The sequence below is a fragment of the Equus przewalskii genome, chromosome 13 (assembly GCF_037783145.1).
Source record: "Equus przewalskii isolate Varuska chromosome 13, EquPr2, whole genome shotgun sequence".
In the NCBI taxonomy this organism is placed as follows: Eukaryota; Metazoa; Chordata; class Mammalia; order Perissodactyla; family Equidae; genus Equus; species Equus przewalskii.
In genome coordinates, this window is record NC_091843.1 from 28,289,759 (window position 1) to 28,312,824 (window position 23,066).

Sequence of the window (23,066 nt, forward strand, 5' to 3'; positions counted from 1 at the left end):
ATTAATGTATTTGTTGGTTGAATGAATGGATGCTCTTATCAGAGCTTATTATCCACCTGGATGGTGTATACTCAAATAAGTTTTCACCACTTTAAAAAATATTTATTGGGGCCGGCGCCATGGCTGAGTGATTAAGTTCGCGTGCTCCGCTTCAGCGGCCCAGGGTTTCCTCGGTTCGGATCCTGGGCATGAACCTAGCACCGCTCATCAGGCCATGCTGAGGCGGCGTCCCACATAGCAGAACTAGAGGGACCTGCAACTAGAATGTACAGCTATGTACTGGGGGCTTTGGGGAGAAGAAGAAGAAAAAAAAAGAGTGGCAACAGATGTTAGCTCAGGGCCAGTCTTTAAAATAAAATTATTAATTCCATAACTAGAATAGTTGTCTTTTCACTGTGAAACTACATGCCAAGTTTTAATTTCAACACACCAGAATTCCCCTTTTAAATAAAGGTTTTCACGCTGTGGGTTGGAAGATTACCCATGGATGAGAAAATAATTTAGGTGTGACTTACTTTGGATCCTTAGAACTTTCTGCTAATGTTGGAAGGTTGTTTGACATTTAAAAGCCATTTTATGGCCTTTACCTTGAACTCCGGAGGTTACAATTGTATTCAACATTTACCTCATCGTTTTGAGCCAAAGCAGACTTAATCTGAGTGAATCAAAGATGGATGAGGATGACCTTGCCTTATCTCCCCCAACCTCCTCCAGAGCTGGCTACATAATTTGCAGGCCCCTGGCCTAAAATGAAAATGTGGGTCCCCTTGTTCAAAGGGCAGGTAAAAATTGCCATTAAAAGTATTAAAATGTAAAGCCTTTTCCTTTCATCTGCAGTTTTTCTTTCAACTTGTTATGGTATATTTTATTTACTATTTACCTCTTCTCTAGTAGAAAAATAAAATACAATTTTAAATCATTGGCATTAAATTTACCATTCATCTTTATATTGTGCAATGCCAGTTTTAAAAGCAAAAGTAAGAGCATTTAACTTATATGTGGATTCGCCAAAATTACACCAGTCCTATGTTTTAGTTCAGATGTGCTTATGTATTTTGTTTTTTTTATACAGTGCACAAAACTAATGCAACTGTTTTTATTTCACTTCTCGATACACACACATTCTACTAACATACTCTCCCTTTGGCTTACTGATGAGTAAAAAAGGACTGAAAGGGAAGAGAACCATGGTTTGCCTTATCTTCTCCTTTCTTTCTATGTCAACATTTTCAGCATAAGTGGTTGGCCAATACAGGGAAGCAACACAAGTGAGAAAAGACATGATAGGTGGTTCTTATTTCTTAGAACATCACTGCCTTCTTCCTGCATTTGGCAAGTTCTTGTTCAAATGGAAAATGTGGCCTCTCAGGGCCATCAGCGTTCCCAGTTACTTAATCATAGATGTGTTGATATGAAACATGAGCACAGAATTCTAGTGTTCCCATGATCTGTGGGAATTCAAGCATGTTATAGAAGCTGCCAACAGAGAGATGATGGAAGAAAGGAAAATGCTTCATACATACAATGTATTTACCAAGTATTTGCTTTGAGTCTTGCTAAACTCTTTATGCATGATGGGTCTACCAGAATTCTGTGCCCATAGGACAACACTAATGGGATGGGGCAGCAAGGAACTACAGTGTACACATGTCACCTTTGCTCACGTGTGTGCTCCATTGTCCCTTCAGACATTACAAGTTCAAAGATAAAGTTTTTAAGAATTTCAAGATGGCAACAAGCAGAGCATTCAACCAAGCTCAGGGTTCCTGTGTGACTGCATTGGTCACACAACCATAAAGCTGGCCCTGTCCCAAGGCCTGCCCCAAACCCCACCTGAAGCAGCCTCTCAGAAAACATTGCTCTTGTTGAGATCACATCAGGAAAACAGTGAGAATAACAATCTCCAAAGAGTTCCAATTGCCTCATCAGATACTCAGGATTAGAAAAGTTAGTCTCTTTGCAGAATCTACCTGGAAAAGATTGGTAGTCAAGTGACTTAAGCTACCCTCCAGGATGCCCACTTCTGAGCTAAAGTGCTGTGGTCTAAACATTATCCCCTACACTGAGACATGTTGTCAAGGGAAAGTTCCTGCCTCTGACTTAGAGTAGGATGAACTTTTTACATAGCCAAAGGGGCTTCCCACCCAGGGTAGCCTAGTGGCTGTAGGTGCCGGAGTCAGGCACACCTGCGTTTCAGTCCTGTCTGAGATCTGTCATTTACTATTGGTAAACCTCTGGCATGTGATCAGACATCCCTGGGTCTCTGTTTCCTCATCTGTGAAATGAGAATAATATTAGAACCCATCTCCTAGGGCTTTTGTTAAGGTTAAATAGGATAACATATGTGCAGAGCTGAGCCCAGCTCGTATTACACAGAAAACGCTCAATGAACGGAATCTGGTACAATTGTTATTATAATTGTATATATAACATTGTTCATATCTTGGTTAAACAACCTTCTCCAGTTATTTTCTCAGCTTCTTGGTAAGCATCGCTGAAGAAATGAGTCAATAGAAATCTCTATGTTCTAAACACTGCTCCTTAAACAAGGAAGCAGAGCTCCCTCTGCTAGAAGAAAAGCCAGAATGAATTAAATTAAATTAACCACACTTGTTTGATTTGTCAATAATTGTTTAAGCAACATGAGACAAGATTTGTTTCCTGGGTACATCATGCCCTGTGCTGAACAGTTGAGACTGTTATTTTGAATATGGCTTCTGGCTTTTAAATTACTTGTAGGCATTTCTTTGACCCAACATAAAACATGCTAACCATGGTGAACAAGTTGGGTCCATTCTGTGTGTATTTGTTTTTCCCCTTTTTCTCTGTGGGTGCACTCATTGCTAGGGTGTTAATGTTCTGTGTACCAGCCCTCTGAGATTGGTGCCCACAATAAAGAGGGACAGATATGCTACCCTGCAGGGCAAGCCCCCAAGCCATATCCAGCTCCAGAGATGCCCAAGGTGGTTTATCTGAGGTCAAGAATGGAGGCAGTGTGGTGTGGTGCTCTCACCCTTGACCCTGGCTACACGCTAGAGTCACTTGGGACCTCTTAATACCTGAGCCTGGATTCCATTTATAAAGATTCTGTTTTATTTAACTTATTTATGTTTTTGGTGGGGAAGATTAGCCCTGAGCTAGCATCCATTGCCAGTCTTCCTCTTTTTGCTTGAGGAAGATTGTTGCTGGGCTAGCGTCTGTGCCCATCTTCCTCTATTTTGTATGTGGGACACCGCCACAGCATGGCTCCATGAGTGGAGTGTAGGTCTGCACCTGGGATCTGAATCCATGAACCCTGGGCTGCTGAAGCAGAGCACGTGAACTTCGCTACACCATTGGGCTGGCCTCTGTAAAGATTCTATTTTAATTGGTCTGGTTGGGGACCAGAAATGCATGTGTTTTAGGAGCTCTAATATGCAGCAGGATTCAGACCCATTGGTGTAGTGGAGAGAATGGGAAGCTTGTGTTCTAATCCCTTGCTGCTCACCAAGCAGCCATCATCTCTCTCAGCACCAATAAAACGAGGAAGTTGAAGTGGATAGTGCTTCAAGTTTAGGCCTAGCTCCCATGTCTTAAACTACTGAGATAGTGTGGGTTTATACTATTAATTATCAAGTAGGGTCAGTTTTGTTTCCCATGGGACATTTGGCAATGACTGGAGCCATTCTTGGTTTTCACAACTGGTGGGTGCTACTGGCATCCAGTGGAAAGAGGTCAGGGATGCTGCTAAACGTCTGACAGTGCATGAGACAGCCCCCTCACGACAAAGGATTATCTGGCCCCAAATTTCAAAAGAGTGCTGAAGTTGAGAAACTGCTTTAAACTAAGCTTCTGGGCTTCGCAACACAGAACCTTCTTATTACTGCCAGGTGGTCTTTTAACAACACCGGGGTGTATGTGCTTTTACCTGTCCACTTCAGTGCAGCCCCTGCACCATTTGGCTCCTCTTAATCCACATCCATCCCCAAGGCAAGACAAGGGAAAGAAAAAGCCCAGGAGAAGGCAATTGATGTTGTTTCTGAGAGGAAGGGCTCCAAATTTCTGTGGTTAGAATACCGGCAGTAACCTTGCAGATAAGCCCTTTCCACAAGGCAGGCTCTATGCGCTTGTTCTCTTACAGTGTGTACTTGGCAGGGACACAGCCCTCCCAATTTAGTCAGAGCAGCTGTTCAGGAAGGAATCGCCTCCAAAGCACGCTAAGAGACCCATCAGAAAACCATATCCCCATGTAAATGCGTGCTTAGTCCACAGTGTAAAGCTGCAGGTCCCTGGCCCCTAGAAGTGGTACAGCTTCATCTTATACTGGGCGTCGACAAACTAGAGTGTGTCCAGAAAAGGGTAAACACCGTCATGTTCTTGGCAGAATTTATGACGTACGAAGAACAATGTAACAAACTGGGGATGCTGAGCTTAGAGCTTAAAGAAGATTCAGGTCGTAGCGTTGTTTTTATATATCTAAGAACTGCTATGGGAAAGAGGGTCTGACGTGTTCTGTAAGCTGCCAAGAGAGAGGTAGGGACCCAGGTTTGAAGTGTTAAGAGTATGTATTTCAGCACAAAATGGAATGGACTGCCTTACTAGGGTGTTCCTGATAAAGCAGAAGGAGAAAATTGGATGACTACCAGTTGCTTAGAAGTCTTAGCTGATCACAAGTCAGCATGACCGAGGAAGGGGTGGGAGGTCGAAGGAGGTGTTCTCAGACCCTTCCTTTGTGATTGTGTGAGTTGCAGAGCTGTGAAAGTCCTCCCACAGTTGCAGGCAAACACAAGAGAGAACAAAACCTACTTCAGCTGGCCTAGCATTTTGTTTGGTTGAAGCTGGAGACCTTCTGGAAAGATTGCCATTGGGAAGAGAAGTGCCAGAGGTGGTATTGTCAATATCAGGGGCCGTTCTCTTTCCTTTGTGATTCTTCTCGCCGTCTGTGGTTGGTAGGGAGCTCAGCCATATCTAAGGAAGAAGTCCGTCCCTGGGCTCTGTAGATGCTCAGTGGTGCCCAGCTGATGTGATGCCTGAGATTCCATTTGAGGAAAATATTGTCCTACCCACCCATCAGGATAAATTTCTGCTGTTTGAGGCTTTAATATGAAAGGAATTGCTGCTTAAAGATTTGTAGGGAGAAGGGAGCCCTAGGCTGCCATTAAAGAAACATCTCAGTCTGGTTTTCAGGTTCTTCCTTTTTTGTAAATGGACAGTCAGGACCAGGACTTCAGGCTCTGGAAATAACAAGGCAGGATCCCAATCTAGGAGAAACCAGAGTACTAGCGAAGCAGTTTAGTGTTATGTCTAAAAGCGTAGGACTTGGTATTTGATGGACCTCAGTTTGACTTCGTCCTGCCCCTTTGAAGCTGTGCGTTCCTTTGCAAGTTACTTGACCTCTTGGTGCCTCTGTTTCTTCCTGTGCAAGATGGGAGTAAAGTTGGTTGTTGCCTCATCGGAGGGTTGGGGGGCTTGTGTGAGATTCTGTACATATAGAGTCTGGAACAAGCAAGTTATTGATAAATTATGTTCTTATTATCATAGTCATGGTCTTATTAGGCAAAAAGGCAGCAACACAGCTTAGTAGGACAAGGCTCCTCTTCCTATAACACGGGCTCATTGTCAGAACAGGATCTGAAGAGAAAGCGTTTGGTATCAAAATCACCATAATATCCTCCTGATGGACACGGTTGTTCCTGAGCAATAAGTTCAGAAGAAGGAAAAGTACTTCAACTGCAAGGGTGGGGGAAGTGTGGGGAAAGGAGCAATGCAGAAAGTTCTAGCTGCTGTCCTGCTAGAAGTGCTGAGGCATCACTGCCAATCCTTGAGCGAGGAAACCCAATGAATGGCTTCTGGTTACATAAACAAACAACTGAGTGTGCCCTGGGTTACATGCAGCCAAAGAACCAAGAACGTACTTTTCACAAAATGGTTTCTAAATTGTCTCTTTTCATGCCCATTACCTTTTCAGGTTATTTCCTATAAGATTCTTAGAAACATTTCACAGTTAGAATTGTTCTTGGAGAGATTTTTACTCTCTAAGAAATGAGTGAATCTATATTTTGATAAACCTGACAAACAAATATGTTGGGTGCCTGCTCATGTTCCTTTTATTGTTTTCAGGCTTTTATTTCCTTTGCTGGCTGGTATAATGTAATTTTTTCCTCTGTTTGTGAATTGGCATTGCCTGCTTTGAGTTTCTGACTTTGGGGGAAGGAGTGTGTGTGTGTGTGTGTGTACATATATACACGTGCACACATACGTGCATATATACTTATGTACACACACATACATATATATTTGTGTGTGTGTATCTATATGTGAATGATTGTCCTGTATAATAGCTAGTTGCCTTAAGAATGATTTGGTTTCTTGGTTACCATCTTCATCACCAACATCTTAGCATCAGCCATCTACTGAGCACGGGTTTACATGCCAGGCATGAGCTAAGTGCATTACATATGTCGCCTCATTGAATCCTTAATATTCTCCATGGAGTGGGTATTGTTATCTGCATTTTACTGATCGGGAAATTGAGACTCAGAGAGATTAAATAATTTGGCTAGTGTCCTATAGCTGGTGAGTGGTAGGGCCGGGATTCTAACACATGTTCATCTGATTTCAGAGCCCTTGCTGTTAACCACTAAGCTGTGCTCCTTACTGGTTAATTGAAAACTCTTGAAAGAATGCAGAACTTCTGATTCTTAAACACAGAAGGGCTTCAGAACTGATCTGGTCAGATATCCCAACCAATGCAGGATCTTTTCTACAACTTTTCTGGCAGATAGTTGTCTATCTCTCCTTCCAATGAGGGGCAGCTCATTATTATCCAAGGCAAGGCATTCTGTTGTTTGAACAGCCTTAGTTGTTGCAAATTTTGGTCAAATTTTACTTCCTTGTAGTTAACATCATGAAAGCTTAGAGTTTTATAGCTGGAAGTGATAAGAGACCTCAAGCAATCCAGTGGTTTTATACTTTTCTTTCTGGTGTGGAAACCTTTTGTTCAAATGGAATCTTACTTGGAAGTCTGAGCAAGAACTGCTTTGGCCAAAAAAAGATGTTCAGGGGCCAGCCCAGAGGCGCAGCTGCTAAGTTTGTATGTTCCGCTTTGGTGGCCTGGGGTTCACCAGTTTGGATCCTAGGTGCGGACCTACACATTGCTTGTCAAGCCATGCTGTGGCAGGCATTCCACATAAAAAAATAGAGGAAGATGGGCATGAAGGTTAGCTCAGGGCCAGACTTCCTCCAAAAAAAAAGAAAGATGTTCGTATGGGTGTGTGTGTGCACACAATCTGACTATTGACCCATTCCTCCAATGTCTTCTGTGACCACTCCATGAGGTTATTTGTTAAAGTCTTGTTAAGAATAACTTGAAATAGACTGCTGAACCCAATATTTTATAGACAAGAAAAGACTCAGGGACTTAAGATGTTTGCTTAATTAGAAGAAGAACAAAGACCAGAACCCAAGCCTCAGAACTACTAGCCCAGATGCTCACCTATTCATTCATCCATTGCCCTTTGATTATGTGCCTAATATGGTCCAGGCACTGTTTAGGCAGTGTGGATACAGCAGAGATCTAGACAGACAAGATCCTGCAATTAAGGAGCTCACAGTCAAGATTTTACCATCCCACTTTTTTTTGGTGGTTTGAGCCCTACCCTTGGAAGACGCACACACACACACACACGCACACTCACACACACAGAATCAGAGGATCTTGGGGAATTTCTCCTGTATTCAGTTCAGTTTGTCAATGGCTTTCCAAAAGGGTGGGCTCTAGAAATGGACTCAGGGCTATTCACGTATTTTGGTGATTTTAGGTGCCCTTTCTTTGACAGTGCTGCAAGGTGTAATTTATTTTTTCTGACTCCTGTTTTCTTTTGGGACTGTGTGTATAATACGACCATGGAGAGAGAAGCTGTTTCATGTGTATCATTCAAGAGGATGAAAAGGCCATTCAGGCATGTGGGATTTTAAATTGTAAATGCCAGCTGGATTGAGTTGTAATAGAATAACCTTGAGCGTTATAGTGTGACTTGCAGCGGGAAGGTAGTGAAGGGCATATAAAGTCCTTCTTGCCTGACCCAATCTGGTTTTCCAGCTCATTTCCCTCAACTCTCCCCTGACCTAACTCTCTATGCAATAAGCCTGCAAGATTGATCACCCCCAAATAAATAGTGAATTCTCGTGCCTCGGGATTATGTCTGCTGCCTCAAATGCTCTTTCTCACTTTCCTGCCTGGTACAAGCCTACTGCTTGTGAACCGAGGCACGGTTTCAGTATGAGCTCTCTAAACTTTCCTGATCCCTGCCCCCTCAATCTCCAAGTAATAACTAATCACTTCCTCCCCTGGGCTCTCTTTCCACCTACTTCTTCTTTTGGAAGCTCAGCTCATCCCGTGGGATCTTAAGTACTCTTTCGCACCTGACACACTATTTGCTCACCTGGGCAGCTTCTCAAGAGCAGGACATCTTCCCAGCAGCAGTGTCTAGGAGTCAAGGCGGCCTGCTCAGAGAAGGTGTACTTTAGTGATGCTGGTGCAATGAGACTCTGAGTTGGATTGCCTGGTTCAGATCGTGGCTCCACCTCTTCCTAGATGTTTGACTTCAGCAAGTTACTAGGTTTTACTTCACTTAACTAGTGCTTGCAAATAGTAAAACCTATGTGATAGGATTATTGTGAAAATTATAGGAGACAATCCATGATTTGTCTAGCATAGTAATCGGCGTATAATAAACACTCGGTAAATGTTGACTGTTTTTATTATGGATCCATACTCTTAAGGCATTTGCTTCTAGATATTTTTAGGTCAGTCACGTTGAAATAGGTCAGCAGAAAAAGCAGGCAGATAGTGTGATCCCCAAAGACTCAAAGTTCCAATCTTTTATTTGTCATTTAGGAACAGTAGTATACAATGGAAAACATCTCACAAGGAGATTTTTATTTATAAAAATCTGACTTTAATTATAGGTACATGTTGAGAAGCAGAGAAAGAGGTGCATTGGGATTAGAATAAGCCACACCCACGATTTGATCTTGCACTTTGGCGTGTTGAAACATGGACATATCAGAGGCTGGTGATAGAATTAAAGAGCCCCTGAGAATACGTTCTGTCCAGAGGCCACAAACTGCATTATTAAACTGGAATGCACGTTAGGCATTCCAAACCGCAAATTCAGCTATTTGGGGTCCATTCTGCAAACAGCACAAAATTGTCGGCAGGGCACTGGCTTAAACTCCCGGAGCTTCTGCCCTGCGGATGAGCTGTTTTATGTCCTTGACAAGACACTGCAATTCAGCTTTCTCAACTGTCTGAGAGGATTTTTTGTCACTTGCTTGCTACTTTCACAATTTTTACCATCCAGCATTCCATTCATGCTATTATTTATTTACCATTTTTCTTTAAATACATTTTTAATCTAAATAAATCTAGTTGTAAAGGAAACTCTGTATTGTGACCGTAAATGAAAAACCATATAGAAAAGTTGATTTTAAAAATAAATGCAATGAAAACAAAACAAATTATTTTATTTGTATAAATTATTATTATTAACATTTAACTTGGTCCCATTGCTTGCTGCAGTCTCTGAGCCTAAGGCCTGCTCTCCATTTGTTAGGTTTAGACACTTGGTTAAAGCCAGAATGGGGCCAAGCTGAGTTTTTCTCTTTAAGCTAAATGAGTGCAAGAAATCTCAAATCCCCTTACTGTGATTCAAATTATTTAGTCCTGTGCCCATTGTTTGGCATATCAACTGTAGATCACATCCCATGTTTGGGAAATACTGAATCTTCAAGAGTCAATATTCTATTCTAGTGGATAGCGATTCTAAAGATAAATGAAGAAATTGGCCTAGGGCATTTCCTTTTGAGTAATTGAACTTACTGATAACTTACTACAAGTCTATGTGCTCACGGTTTATAGAGAATTCAGTTAGTTTTCATCAGCTAATTGTACCCAAGCTTTCTATTTTTTCATCACATTAAGAACACCTAAAAATTATTGCTTTGTGCATCTCCTTAAATTTTTTGCCTTTTCATATTCATGATTCACCACCAAGTCTTTTCTCAGTTCTTCATTGTCAGTGTCATAAAAACCAAAAAATATTGTCTACTTTGCTAAAATGCGCTGTTTGCCTATACTTCAGTGCTTCCATCCTGATCCCTTGTGGAGCATCACTGAATGCCTCATACTTCTAGCTCTGGCCCTTCCCACTCGCCACTACTTTCTCTTTGCTGCCCTCTAAGTCTCCGGCTCTAAGCTCTGCCTCAGATGTGAGTAGAATAACTCGACCTCCACCTACTCAGGGAATCCCGTACTCCTGTGTGCATTACCTGAGAACACTCTCTAAAAATGCAGGTTTCTGTTCTCCCCACCCCATTGTCAGAGGTCTGGTGTGGATCCTGGGAATCTGCACTTGTTATAGGTACCCAAGATAATTCTGATCCACATGGTCTCTGGACAACTTTGTGAAATATGACTTGGCTAATGATTCTTCTCCTCTTCTCTTTCTCCTCTTCTCTTTCTCCTCCCTCTCTTTCTCTTCCTCCTCCTCCTCCCCTTCTTCTCTTAGAACACAGGTAATTGTCTCTTTCATCAACTGTTAATGTTAATCTTCATTACAAAACTCTTCCTACTACGCAAATGATTTCCGTGCTTCCCAAAGGACAGAACTCCTGGTTTGAGAAGGAGAATGCCTGTTTTACAGCACTGGATCCACCGTGCCCATCGATCAATCCGTGCTCCTACATTGCCCTTCTTCCTCTTCTAAAATTGAAATAATACTCAGTACCCTTCTGCCGTATAGATTTGTGTTGACGATTAAATGTAGAAAAAGATACAAAAATGCTTCATAAATTGTAGAGGATTTTACTAAAACTATTAAAACAGGAAACTGCATTAAAAAAAAAACCTCATCTGTTAAAATATCGGAGATTCTTTTTTAATGATGTTTTGCATCAGGGATTTTGAGCGGCTCTGCCAATGTTTCTGATCAAGCATATGTTTGAGGAGAGGCAGTTGTGATCTCGCTGCATTTTAAGTTGTGGCATCTCAGCCCCTCCTTAGCTTATCCTGCCCAGATACATTTAGCAGCTTTGAGTGTAATTTCACAGATTCAGAAATTGAGGTCTTTCAGATTCTTTAATACAAATCCAAAAATTACCCTCACTTTGTTTCCAGCAAAACCTCTTTCCTCCACACGGAATATAAAGTATCAGATACTAACAATAGAATATTAAAAGCCAGATTCGAAGCAATTACCCACAGCTTTGCAGAAAGTCCCACACGCAGCTGGTGCCCAATCAGAAGGTCTGTATCTGTCACCCACCATCTCTGCTACTCATAGAACCAGAATGGCAGAGCTGCAAAGGATCTTATAGATAATCCTCCTCCTTATTTAACGAATGGGGAAACTGAGGCACAGGAAAAGGTCTAAGTCATCAGAGGCATGCACGGATGGTGGCTACGAAAGCACTAGGACCTGGCTCCCTGTCTTCTGCTTTATGGCTCACATTGCTACACTCTATTGCTTCCTCTGCTGAGTTAGTAGGGTGACCTCGTAGCTGAAAGTGAAAGGGGCTCACTGAGTGTAAAAACCATGTGCGTTGAGTGTGATGTATTGCACTGGAAGGAGGTCTCTTGGGGTGCAGCATGTTGCACCATAATTTTGTATCTTGAATGTAGACCTAAAAGGCAGATGACATTAAATGGTAAACTGGTAGCAACTCAATAAGTACAATACTGTAAATTGAGACTTACACAGGCCAGCTGGGACACAGGGTCACCCTGTCAGTATTCTCAAGTCCCCATTTCCTCTGCCAAGAGGCAGCTGGTTGTGAGTCCTTCATGGAGTTAGAGGCTGGGCCATTTTCCTTTCCCCACAGCTCCTCTCTTGGCAAGGGCTGTATTGATGTGGCCTGAATGAAAGGGAGTGGCACCAGGCATCCAATAGCAGCTGCACAGCAGTCTCAAGCTTTATTTGGATCTCTGGGAGGACGATAGGAGAGAGCCAATAGAACCTTTTGGAAATGCTTCTCAAAGACCCTCCTCTATTCTCTCCAGCTGCTCTGGAGCCTTCCACACTCCCACCTCTGTGGCTGTCTTTAGCCTGGGTCTTCCTGCCTTTTCTTCCATCCTCCCTCCTCATTTTTGGCCACGTTTATATACCTAGCCCCTTTCTCTGTGTCCTCCCCACTTTCCTCCTGCCTTTGCTGGTTCTTTTCCTTTTCCACCTAGTCTCTCCAGTTCTGCGTCACAGAAAATATACATGCCACTTGGCAAAGATTCTCCTTTAGTGAGCAGGAAGGGTTAGCAGGGAAGAGTCCTGTGTTAACGTCCTTGTCACACTGTTTCAATAAATGGAGGAGCCACATCACACTGTAGGATTCCCATAGGTGGAACAGATATAACATGCACCCTTGTACACGTTCCTTTCGCCCTTGAGTTCATCATAGTGGGACAAAGAAATGCTAGAGACAGCAGCACCTGAACACTGGACTTAGCAGTGGTAGTTCTCAAGATGACAAGTGACAAAATATCAGGACAATTAAGATCATAGGGTTTGGTTTCAAAAATGGACTAAGTGTATGGTCTGATCCCACCATTTATTAACAGAGTAAACCTGGGCAAATTATTTAAACTCAGTTTCCTTGTCTGGTAAGTGGGAGAAAAATATGTGAATTAATGCATGTAACACACTTAGCCCAGCTGGCACGTGTGTGCTGTCCTAATGGGTGGTTGTTTTTATTGTTGCCAGTAATGATAATAATAATGATATAAAGGGAATCTGGCCAATGAAAAATGAGAAATCCTTTCTTCTTCCTTCCCCTCCCTCCTTCCTTCCTTCCTTCCTTTCTATTCATTCTTTTTTTTTCTTTTAAATAGATATGTTCAATAAATAAGACAGATAAAAAAGGGGGCTAGAGTGAGGCATGTAAAGACATGAGGCCACATCTTGAGTTATCTAGAGAGCTTACACTTGAAAATGGCATATGGAAAAGCTGGAAGAAGGAAGGTATAACCAAGGATGAATCAGAAGCTATGTTCAGAGCAAGTAGCAAACCGAGATATAGTTAGATCTCAATAGTGAGGGAAGAAATCTTGCATATTCTGCTGCAATAAGAATAGTCTTCCAACTGGAAAGAAGAGAATATTATAGGGAGAAAGTTGGTATCCGGGATTAATGGAAAACTTTTAACTGTCTCTGAGCCAAGATGTATTATATCTCAGGGAATTAAAGGAACTGGGTTGATAAGATCTCTGACTGGTGCTCTTTTGAGAACTGGCAGCCTGGAGACCAGTAAATATTGCCCCAGTTCTTAAAGATAAGGCTAAAGCTAGACTCCAGAAATCTCCAGAAACTATAGACTCATAGCTTGAAATAGACCTTACCTAAATTCTAAGACAGTTAATACACAGTTTATTTATGAGCAAGAGTCAGTGCTGTTTCATTAAAAAATAATTTGTGCCAACTAATTTCATTACCTATTGGGACAGATTTACTGCCCAGCAGAGACATTTCAGCAAGGCTTTGGACAAAGCCTTCCACGGGTGGGTCCATTCTCAGACACACCAGGTGTTATCTACCTGCTGGGAAGGCGGTCTGTGGTGCTATCCCACAATTCTGTTTTAGCCCTGTCCTGATCAAGAGTTTTTTACCTTAACTGACAACCTAAAAGACAGATGACACTAAACTTAAAGCTCTAGGTAGCAATGGATGATCTGATCTTCCTCTGTGCTTGTAAAATCCTTAGAGTCTATTTTGAGTCGATGCTAAATAATCATATCTTGAATGAGGAAATTGTTATGATTTAGAATGATTGCAATTGACTAAAATGATACCAATAAGATTAAATTTAACTGAGACAAATATAATGTCCTATATTTCAGCTCAAATAAATAAGTAGATTAATTAATTAAACTGCACCAATGTAATAGAGTAGCACAGGAATTGACAGCTGTTTGTGTCAAAAAGATAAAAGTTGGCAACAGACTCAATATAAGCCAATAGCATATCACCATTGTCAGACATGAACTAAATGTTAAACACATTCATAGAAGTAAATTAAATTGAGGATGAAAGTACATGACATAAGTCAGGCTCACTGTGAAGGTTTGTGCTCTTTCTTGGTACCGTATTTCAAGAAAGAGAATCATGAGAAGGATGGTTTTCAGAGGACAGTGCCCATTATGGGCAATAGTCTGGAAATCATAATATATAATGAACTATTACAGAAAATGAGACTATGTAGCCTGGAGAAGATAAAACTTGGAGGATATAATTAGTAGAGGGAAGAATCTTGAGTGGGCCTGGAGGGCAAAGTAGTTCCACTGGGTTGAAGTTGTAGAAAGGCAGATTTTGGCTGAACATTAATAAGCTTTTCCTGGCCGGCCACTGGAGGTTCCTAAGTAGGGGCTAATCAACCCCCCATCTGCATGGCACAAGGGGCTTTCTGGCGCTGGGTGGGCTCTTTCAGGAGATCGCCTGTGATGTCCATTGCAACTCTGAGGTTCTGTGATCTTCTCCCCTCTCCAGGGATGCAGTGGAGTGTGGTGGCCAATGGGAGAGTCAGTGCCACCCCCCAGCAACTTCTCCTTTGGTGGCAGCTCAGCCCAGGGACACTTAGGCCCCTGGGGCAGTGACTCAGAAGACAGCCATGCCTCCAAGAGAGGGCCAGGTCCTAAGCTGCTGCTTGTGCGTGACTACACCCGGTGTTCTCTTCACCCGAGCATTCCGTCCATCCGTGCAAGCACCCCATGCCCAGCGGGGTTTTGCTCCGGGATTCCAGCAGGTGTCATTCAAAGGAGTCAGGGGACAGGACGCCAGCTTGTTCACTGGGGGCTCTTCTCCAGAGATCCCCCATGAAGGGATCTTTTCATTTCCCAGCACTCCCTCTTCCTGGCGTCTCACACTCTCTGTTGTCCCCAATGTGTCCCCTTACTGTGCCTGGTTTGTCTCACTCATGTTCCAAACATGATCACTCACTGTGTCCTATCAGAGTTGTGTATGTCTCCAAATATGCCTTCTTTGCTGTGTCTACTCATAGACATTGTCAAAACACATCCTGCCCATGCCTTTCTTGGTCAGAGTCGTATTTCAAAAGCACACATTCCTTGCTTGTTCACGTCCATCACAACCACGTTCAAACTACTCACTGTCTTGTCTCCGTCCTGTTCTGTGCCAGACACTAATACTCTTTCCTCCCTGTGTCTGGGTCCAAATGTGCATCCTCCTGGCCAGCCCCCGTGTCAGTCACAGGCTTCCACTTGCTCTTCCTTATGTCCATGGTCAGTCTTTCTCTTCAGGACATGCTCCATTTATTTACCATGGAAGAAACGGGGGCAAAGATCTTTCAGAGGAAAACAATCTCCACAGCAACCTTGGAGGGAAGCCAGGGACAGGTAGCTTCCCCTTAGTGCCGTGGCCTCAGGCCCTTCTGCTCTGAGATGCTCGCTTTCCTCTTGGACTAGAACAGCATCTTCTCCTAAAAAGCCTTGGACAGGGCCGGCGGCATCGTCGTGTTTATTAAAAGACTGGAATCTTTCCTGTGAGCTTGTGGTGAAGCCCAAGGTATCAATTTATAACCCTTGAATCTGGCCTTGTTGCTCCCAAAGGAGGGAACCATTGGAAGCTCACACTGCCAAGACTTGTCACTGCAGTCCCCAGGTGGAGCAGGCAGGACCAAGCAGGGCTAGGAGTGGGAAAGCAGTGCTTGATTTGAAGTCAGGGGACCGGAATTCCAGCCCTGCTGTGCTCCTAACATGCTGTGAGCTCTTGACCCAAGCCCTTCCATCCCTGGTCTTCGCTTTCTCCATCTGTCAACTGAAGCTTGGACTATGGGGTCTCTAAGGTTCCTCTTCGTTTCTAGGACAACGGGATGCTGCTACAGCCATCAGCTACCTCGAAAAGCCATGGCCTGCCTGCTTTTTGACTTTGTTTCAAAGGAACTAGCCGCCTCATTTGGGCTATCTAGACCCTTGACCTTGCCAGCTTTGCCCTTCAGATGACCTGGATGTCTCATTCTAAGCTGAGTCCATGGCTCTTGCCAACTGCCCCAGAATGAAGGTCCCAGGGAGGTAAACGCCACCACGTCCCAGAGCCGTGTAAAGTTTTAACTTTGATCTTGGCTGTGATTTGATCGCATCTCAGGACTTTATCATACTCTCTTTTTCTTGCAGCTTAAGAAGTGTCAATTATAATTTCCATTGATGTTTACTTTAGTTCTGGAATTGAATTGGGCAGGAAAGAGACTTTGGAATGAGGAAGAGAAGATTGCCCTAAATCATCCAAATGCCAAAAAAAAAAAAAAAAAAATTTCTCTTTCCTGTGAAGGCTTAATTTTGCTGGGGAGAAATCATGACTTAGGGAAGCGAAAAAGCCTCTAGAGAGGAATGTTACTTAGAACTCCTGAATGCTGTTGAGAAATATTGGACCAGCAGGCTGAAATGCTCCTCGTGTAGACCGGGACTCTCTGATCAGTGGAGCAGATTCAACTGGGCATCTATTCTCATCAGATATGAAGAAAGTGTATTTATATCCTAACTTGCATTTTGACTCTGGTTAGACCAATCCCCTTTGCTTTTTCAAGTCGCTGTTCCTGTGCCATTACTAGATGGGGGCTTAGAAGAAAACCACCATTTTGAGGATGGTCCTTTTCTAATATAAAGGAGGGAGCATCAAAATTCTGAGTCCCAAGGCCTCGATCCTAGTGATGAGACCCAAACTGTCTACTCTGACTGCCACTGCACACGCTGCTCACCGCCTCCGTGAGCACACGAGAAAGATGGATGTTGTCGAGAAGCAGCACGTGCACTGAATCAATTGCTGACTTACTGTGTGACCCTGAGCTAATACCTAAACCTCTCTGGCCTCAGAAAATCTCTCCTGCCTACTTCACAAAGTTCTTGTGGGGATAAATAAGATAATTATTGTGAAAACATTGTGTAAATCATAAAATGCCATTTTGTATGTTTATTATTACTTTGGATTACTTTAGATGCTCCTGAGCTCTCAAGGACTAAGAATCTCTTCATCAAGAGGTAAACCAATTTAGAGAATGAGATTTCTTTATTGAAAACAATACCAAGGGAACACCTTTTCTGGTTCCATTCCTCCAAATCCACCCCTCCTCATTCAGTTACTCCAAGTTGCCCAACACACACCAACATTGCAAATTTATACGTCACAGACACTCTCATTTGAAGAGATTTTGTGTTCTCAAGGTAAAGGAGTGGGTGCAGAGAGATGGGGACTACAGGCTAATTTTGGGGAAGAATGAGCCTAACTTTTCATGTAACTTCAGTCTCATGGCATAAATTCAAATGCCTTTTTGCCATGAAAACATTTATTTGGAGAAAAAAGACCTGAGTCATTGAAATTATCCCTACCCTGTAAATTTTATATATGTATAAATTCTATTAAAAAAAAAACCCTCAAACATGGGCCAGATTATGAATGACCAGCTGACAAGAATGTTACATAGAGTCTAATTAGATACTGCACCAGATAATTTTGAGATTTTTTTTTCTAATCTGATAGTCGGTGTAAACGATTGTTAATTATGGTTTAATGTTGTTTAGCTACCACCTTAATTTCATTTTACATTTTTAATGAAGTAGAATTACAAGTGGGGGACCACTCATACCATTTATAATGCTGAGTCCCCTTGTGTAATTGACATATAAAGTACATATGTGCCCATTCTATAGAACATGGAACTTAATTATATAATTTCAAAGGATTACAGATTCTAATGATGGTTGTATCTTTGGTTTTATGAAATTGTTAGTTATGCCTATGATTTATTTGAGGCTAAAGCTTTGAAACTGCTTGGATCCCCGGTCCTAATTTGCTTCTGTGGAAAGCACCCTTGGTTTTCTGATCTACTTCTTGATGCAGTTCCCAGGAATGTGTTCTGAGAAAAACAGGAGCCTACATAGACTTGTTTTTTTAATTGATAAATTCTATTTATTGATAAACATTGGTAAATTACACATATGTTTATCTTTGTGCATTCTGTACATGTTTATATAAATTATATATTGAGAGAAATCTTGTCTTAAAACTAATAACTGAATTTTGAATACACAATAAAATGCCGAAGTCGATCCCATGCCTCGGTTCTGTAGAGCTTCTCCGTAAGCTGGAGAATTTCCTGTCTCCAGTATCAGGTTCTCCTCGAGGTAAAGTCAGAAGCCCAGGACCCCTACATAATGTGATTCTACCTGTCTGCCTGCCACCTTCGTCAGGGCCTCAAGCCCTAGGATAGATCTCTCTGACTTGGTCATCTCAAGAGCAGAGGATGAGGAAGGGTCTGGCCCAGCCACTCTCAGGTACACACGAAGGAGCCATTCAAGGCAGCATGGCAGCTGTATATCCAGAGGTCTTGGGTTGAGGTTATTAAGCATGTGCCTCCTTGCTGAAACCTTTTTTGATGTCATGAACCACTCAGGAGCCTGGAGTCCAGCTCCCTTGCCTTGGAGCCCCTGCGATGTTAGACCCAGAGTACATGTCAATGAAATCCAGGCCCTACCTCTTCTGAGTTTGGGGCAATGGAAAGACACCCATGGGCACGCAGGGACAGGATACTTGTCTTAGCCCTTCTGTTCAACCCCCTCGGGGCCTCCATCGTCTCAAATATAAAATGCAAGGAGTGGATGAGAATTAGATTTTCACTTCAGAATCTTTTCCTCATACACAAATTTACCTGGAACCCCATTGCACATAAGTCAAAATAGGATGGGGAACAGGTAGATGTGGATCCTCCATCTTCCTCATTGTAATCCATCCCTGGGAGGAGCCTTCTTGGCCGTCTGAAACCCTAAGCAGCTGGACCAGGCACTCTCCTCCAAAAGTCCGTGATGCTGCTGGGTTTCTCCCTCCTTAGTTTTTCTAAAGCATTCATAGGACTCCTGTGAGCTGTTTCTCCAGATGACTTTCTTCAGAATCACAACCCTGTCCACTTATTTACAAAAGTTCTTCCTCCATATAGAAAGTGCCCCGTCTCGTGAAACTTCCATCCTGGAATGACAACCTGAGCCTTCCTCCACTGTGAAGAATCTGCGGTGTCCAGGCGGAGAACTAGACCATTGAAACCCAACTAACTGAGCCTGACAACTGTCCCCTTTCTTGCTTTCCTTCTAAATTGTCTTCCTTCACTTTGGAGCAGCCATTCTCTGGACCCAAGCAAGGGAGAGGAACAACATTGACTTAGTGCTCACTGTGTGCTGGTGGTTTCTGTGTGTTCTATAGTTTGATTCTGTCAACAGCACCACGATGTTCAGAGAAACAGAGATTTTTGGAACACCTACTATGTGCCAGGGTCTGTTGCCAGAGGCCCAGTAATAAATAATACTGACAATCTGGCTCTCTCATTGGGAGCCAGAAAATAAAGCAAGGAGACATATATACATGAATTAGACGAGTTTAGATACTTACAAGTGCCATAAAGAACATAATGAACAGAGGTGGGGCAGGAGTGTGTATGTTATTTGGGATAGTCAGGGAAAGCTTCAAGGAGGAGGGCAACCCTGTGATCTGGGACAAGAATTCTGAAGAGACGTCAGTCATGTGTTGATCCAGGGGAATACGGTCAGGCAAAGGGAACAGCAAATGCAAAGACTCTGAGGCAGAAATGAGCTTGCCATGTGTGGCTGGTGCTCAGTGAATGTGGGGAAAGTGGTAGGAGATGGGATCAGAGAAGTAAGTAAAAGCTGATAATAATTCAGTAGCTTTAGATACTGTTCATCAGTTACATACTATGTGCCCGGCTTGGTGGGAAGAATTTTATATGAAACGCTACAAGATAAGTATCATTTTCCCATCGCATAGATGAAGAAACTGAGCTGCACCTCAGAGAAGTTAACCTGGAATTGCCCCAAGGATGCAGAGACTACCTGGAGCTGGAAATGGAACCCAGACCCTGCTAAGTCTAGCCTTTCTCCCTTACGTCACTTGCTGAGGGGACTTGATTCATCTCGGGCCTGCTCTCTTTAACAGCAAGAACCATCTTTGAAACAGATGAAATCTCTTCTTGTCTATCTTTTCCTTTTTGCCTCCCTTCTTTCTCCATGGAGTGTTACCTGTCTGTAAACAAATAAAGATGCATTTATACAGGGGTTCTGCATTGATTTTAAGCAAACTAATTCCAACTAACACTAACTGGAAGTAAAAACCAATTTTTGACCAGCTATTGGTTTTGGCAGAAATAAGAGGAAATCCAATCTGGTTATATAATCAGTAGATTTCTCTCATGCATTTCCTTGTCTCCATCCTTCCTGACATCATCCTTCTACAACTGATGTTATCTTCATCTGTACTGGGGCGTCTGGCTCTAAAATACAACATTGAGCATGCCATTTCCCTGATCAAAACCCCTCAAGGACTCCCCGTTGCCTCGCAAATTCTGGGCTCTAAGTCTACTGTTTACAGTTGGACCTCTTTATCCCTGCAAAGCAGGCAGTCCGCTCTGCTTTGTGTCCACTCAGCGTCCACTTTCTCTTTGTGTTTCCCCTTAGGCTGTTGGTCCTGCTGTTCTTTCCACTGGGCACACATCTCCAACATCACTTAAATGGTCCATCTCAAATGCCACCTTCTCCTTGAAGTCTTTCCAACCTCCAGGAGGGCATGAGGCTTTTGTCCTATTCCAATTTCCAAAGCACTTTATTTCTTCTCCTATGACATTTTACTATGCTTTTCAGTGTGGTTCATTAATTATGGCCATTCTGAGCTTCTTGAGGACAGTAGCCAATTCTTATGGATCATCTTTTTTTTTTCTTGTGCCGAACATAGCTTTTTCTGCACTGGAGCTGCCCGATAAATTCACTGAATTGTTTGGAAGAATTTGGAGCTTTTCATTGTTTACAGCATCCGCACTGCACCATCCACTTAGCTTTTTCAGTCCCCAAATCACGCTGCTGCTCTGCCATTTATTACTCCACCCTCTGCGCAAGCTGCAGCCTGCTGATAAGAGGGAAATCTTTCTGTGACAGTTTTGAATAAAATCAAGATGTTTATCATATTTCTTGCAAGTAGTGAAAGGATTAGAGTTTTACAATACCATTAGTTCCCTGATTTATGGCAAGATTTGTTTTTCGTTTTTTGTTCTTGTCTGTCTATTGAAAAAGAACTTCAGCTTAAAGTTTTATATTTATAGAATGCAATGGTGAATCAGACTGAAGTTGTGTGAGTTGCTTGACACTGTATAGTCCCAGAGAACGTTGGCTACCATTTCACCAGTAATGGCCTTTATTGAGGCAGCACAGAGCACGGAGTGAATGATGGCCACGGATGTGGAATGGACACAGAGAGTGTTGCTCAGGCTAAGGTGTGACAGAGCATTTTCTAGCATCCTGACTAACTTGCTGTGTGGCTCTGCGCATGTTCCTGCCCCTTTCTGGCTTGAGTTTTGCCATCTATAAATTGAGAAGCTTTCCGTGGATGAGTGCCGGGGCTTTGTCATTAAATAGGCATGGGTTTAGATTCAGGCTGTACCAAGTACTGACTGCGTGTGACTCTGGGCAAGTTCCTGACTATCTGAGCCTCAGTTTCTTCTTAGCACAGGCATAATGACGGCATGTGCCCCAGAGTGCTGCTGCGAGGCCTCAGTGGGTTAAAGCTCATAAACAGTGAAGTACAGTCCCTGGGGTACAGTAAGCGCACCCTGCAGTGTAGCTGTTACTCTTATTAATCTGGATTCCATGACATTCGAAATTCTGAAGCCACATGTAGAGTCATATGGGAAAGGTCTTGAGGAGCCAGGGGTGGGGAAGTGGTGAAGGAGGCGGTCTCGGAGGCAGCTGTGCGCTCCAGAAAGGGGCCGGCTGTGAACACTGTCCAGGAGAAGATGGAGATGCTAAGGGATGTGGTTATGGAGTCAGAGGAGCTATAGATGATGAGCACGGGCGGGAAATGGCGTCTAGTTGTCATTCAGTGTCTTGTTATGCAACTCCCAAAATGCTCTTTATCTTCTCCAGTTCATGAGTTTCCTAAGCAGTAGTCACACTTCACCTTCTAATGGGACCAAGAGACACAACTTTATTGAGCCCGTAAGATGTGGCTGTACTACCTTGACACTTTACATGTCTTATAACAGTTCATCCTTAAAAGAAGTATTGACTGGATTGAATCCTAGCTTTCCAATTTACCAGCTGTGTTTCCTTGGGCAAATTAATTAACTTCTCTGAGCCTCAGTTTCTTCATAAAATAGAGGTGTTAACGCTACCTAACTTATGAGGTTGTGTAATTTAAATAAAATTGTGTATATAGTAGCAGTTAAACACCACCAGGCAGAAAACTGGTAGTTTTATTTTTATTTTCATTGTTATTTTATATAATAACCCCCATTTTATGGATGAGTAAAATGAGGCTTAAGGAGACTAAGTTTCTGAACCAAGGTCATACAAGTCATAATGAGCAGAGCCGGGATACAAACCTAATTTGCTCATCTTGAGACTCCATACTCTATTCTTGTGCCTCTGTAGAAGGTAAGAGACAGAAGTAATGCCATACAATTTTGAAGAGATGTTCCCTCTGAGATTAGAAGACATTTTTATAAACACGTGAGCATCCTGCTAGCCTGGATAGATAGCCATTTAAATTGGTCTGGAGCCTTGGATGAAAGGTCAGATACTATCTGTGTTTTTAAAAAACTTGGTTGAGATCAGATAATTTAATTTCAATTGAGTCTTTCTCAGTGTAAATGCCATTAGGGGGTTACGTCATTTCATTCCAGCCTTGGTCCCTGAATTAGTATGGTCATCATCAGTATATGATCTTCTCATCAACAGGGCCCAAATGGGGGCCCATATGCCACTGCTTAATAATGAAATTCTTGGCCAGAACACAGACCACCGCCTCTCCATCCCACATTCGTTCTCCAAAGCCTTAGAGCAATCTCTCTTTATCACCCTTAGGATCTTGCCATGGAGGAGACTGTGAGTCATCTGTTACTAAGGCTTTGTGAAAGAGAAGTCAAGCCAGGGTTTCATAATTTCAAGTGAAAAGCTCCCGCTGGCTGAGTCAAGGCACCTTATCTGGTGGGACCTCTTGTCCCAGCTGGGCAGACAGTGGGTAGTTGGTGGAGGGGAT

The 23,066-nt window shown here is 42.8% G+C and overlaps 1 protein-coding gene across 17 annotated transcripts in view; it reads left to right on the top strand.

The window, feature by feature from the left end:
- Positions 1-23,066, top strand: part of HTR4 (5-hydroxytryptamine receptor 4) — a 171,215-nt gene that overhangs the window by 122,454 nt on the left and 25,695 nt on the right. For 10 of the 17 annotated variants that reach the window (XM_070569245.1, XM_070569247.1, XM_070569243.1 and 7 more), the window contains one exon: positions 14,514-18,085. The exons of the other annotated variants lie outside the window; for them this stretch is intronic. In XM_070569245.1, coding sequence (XP_070425346.1) covers positions 14,514-14,604 — 91 coding nt within the window. In that variant the 3' untranslated portion in view covers positions 14,605-18,085. Of the gene's footprint in view, positions 1-14,513; positions 18,086-23,066 lie in introns of those variants that run through there. 17 annotated transcript variants of the gene reach the window in all.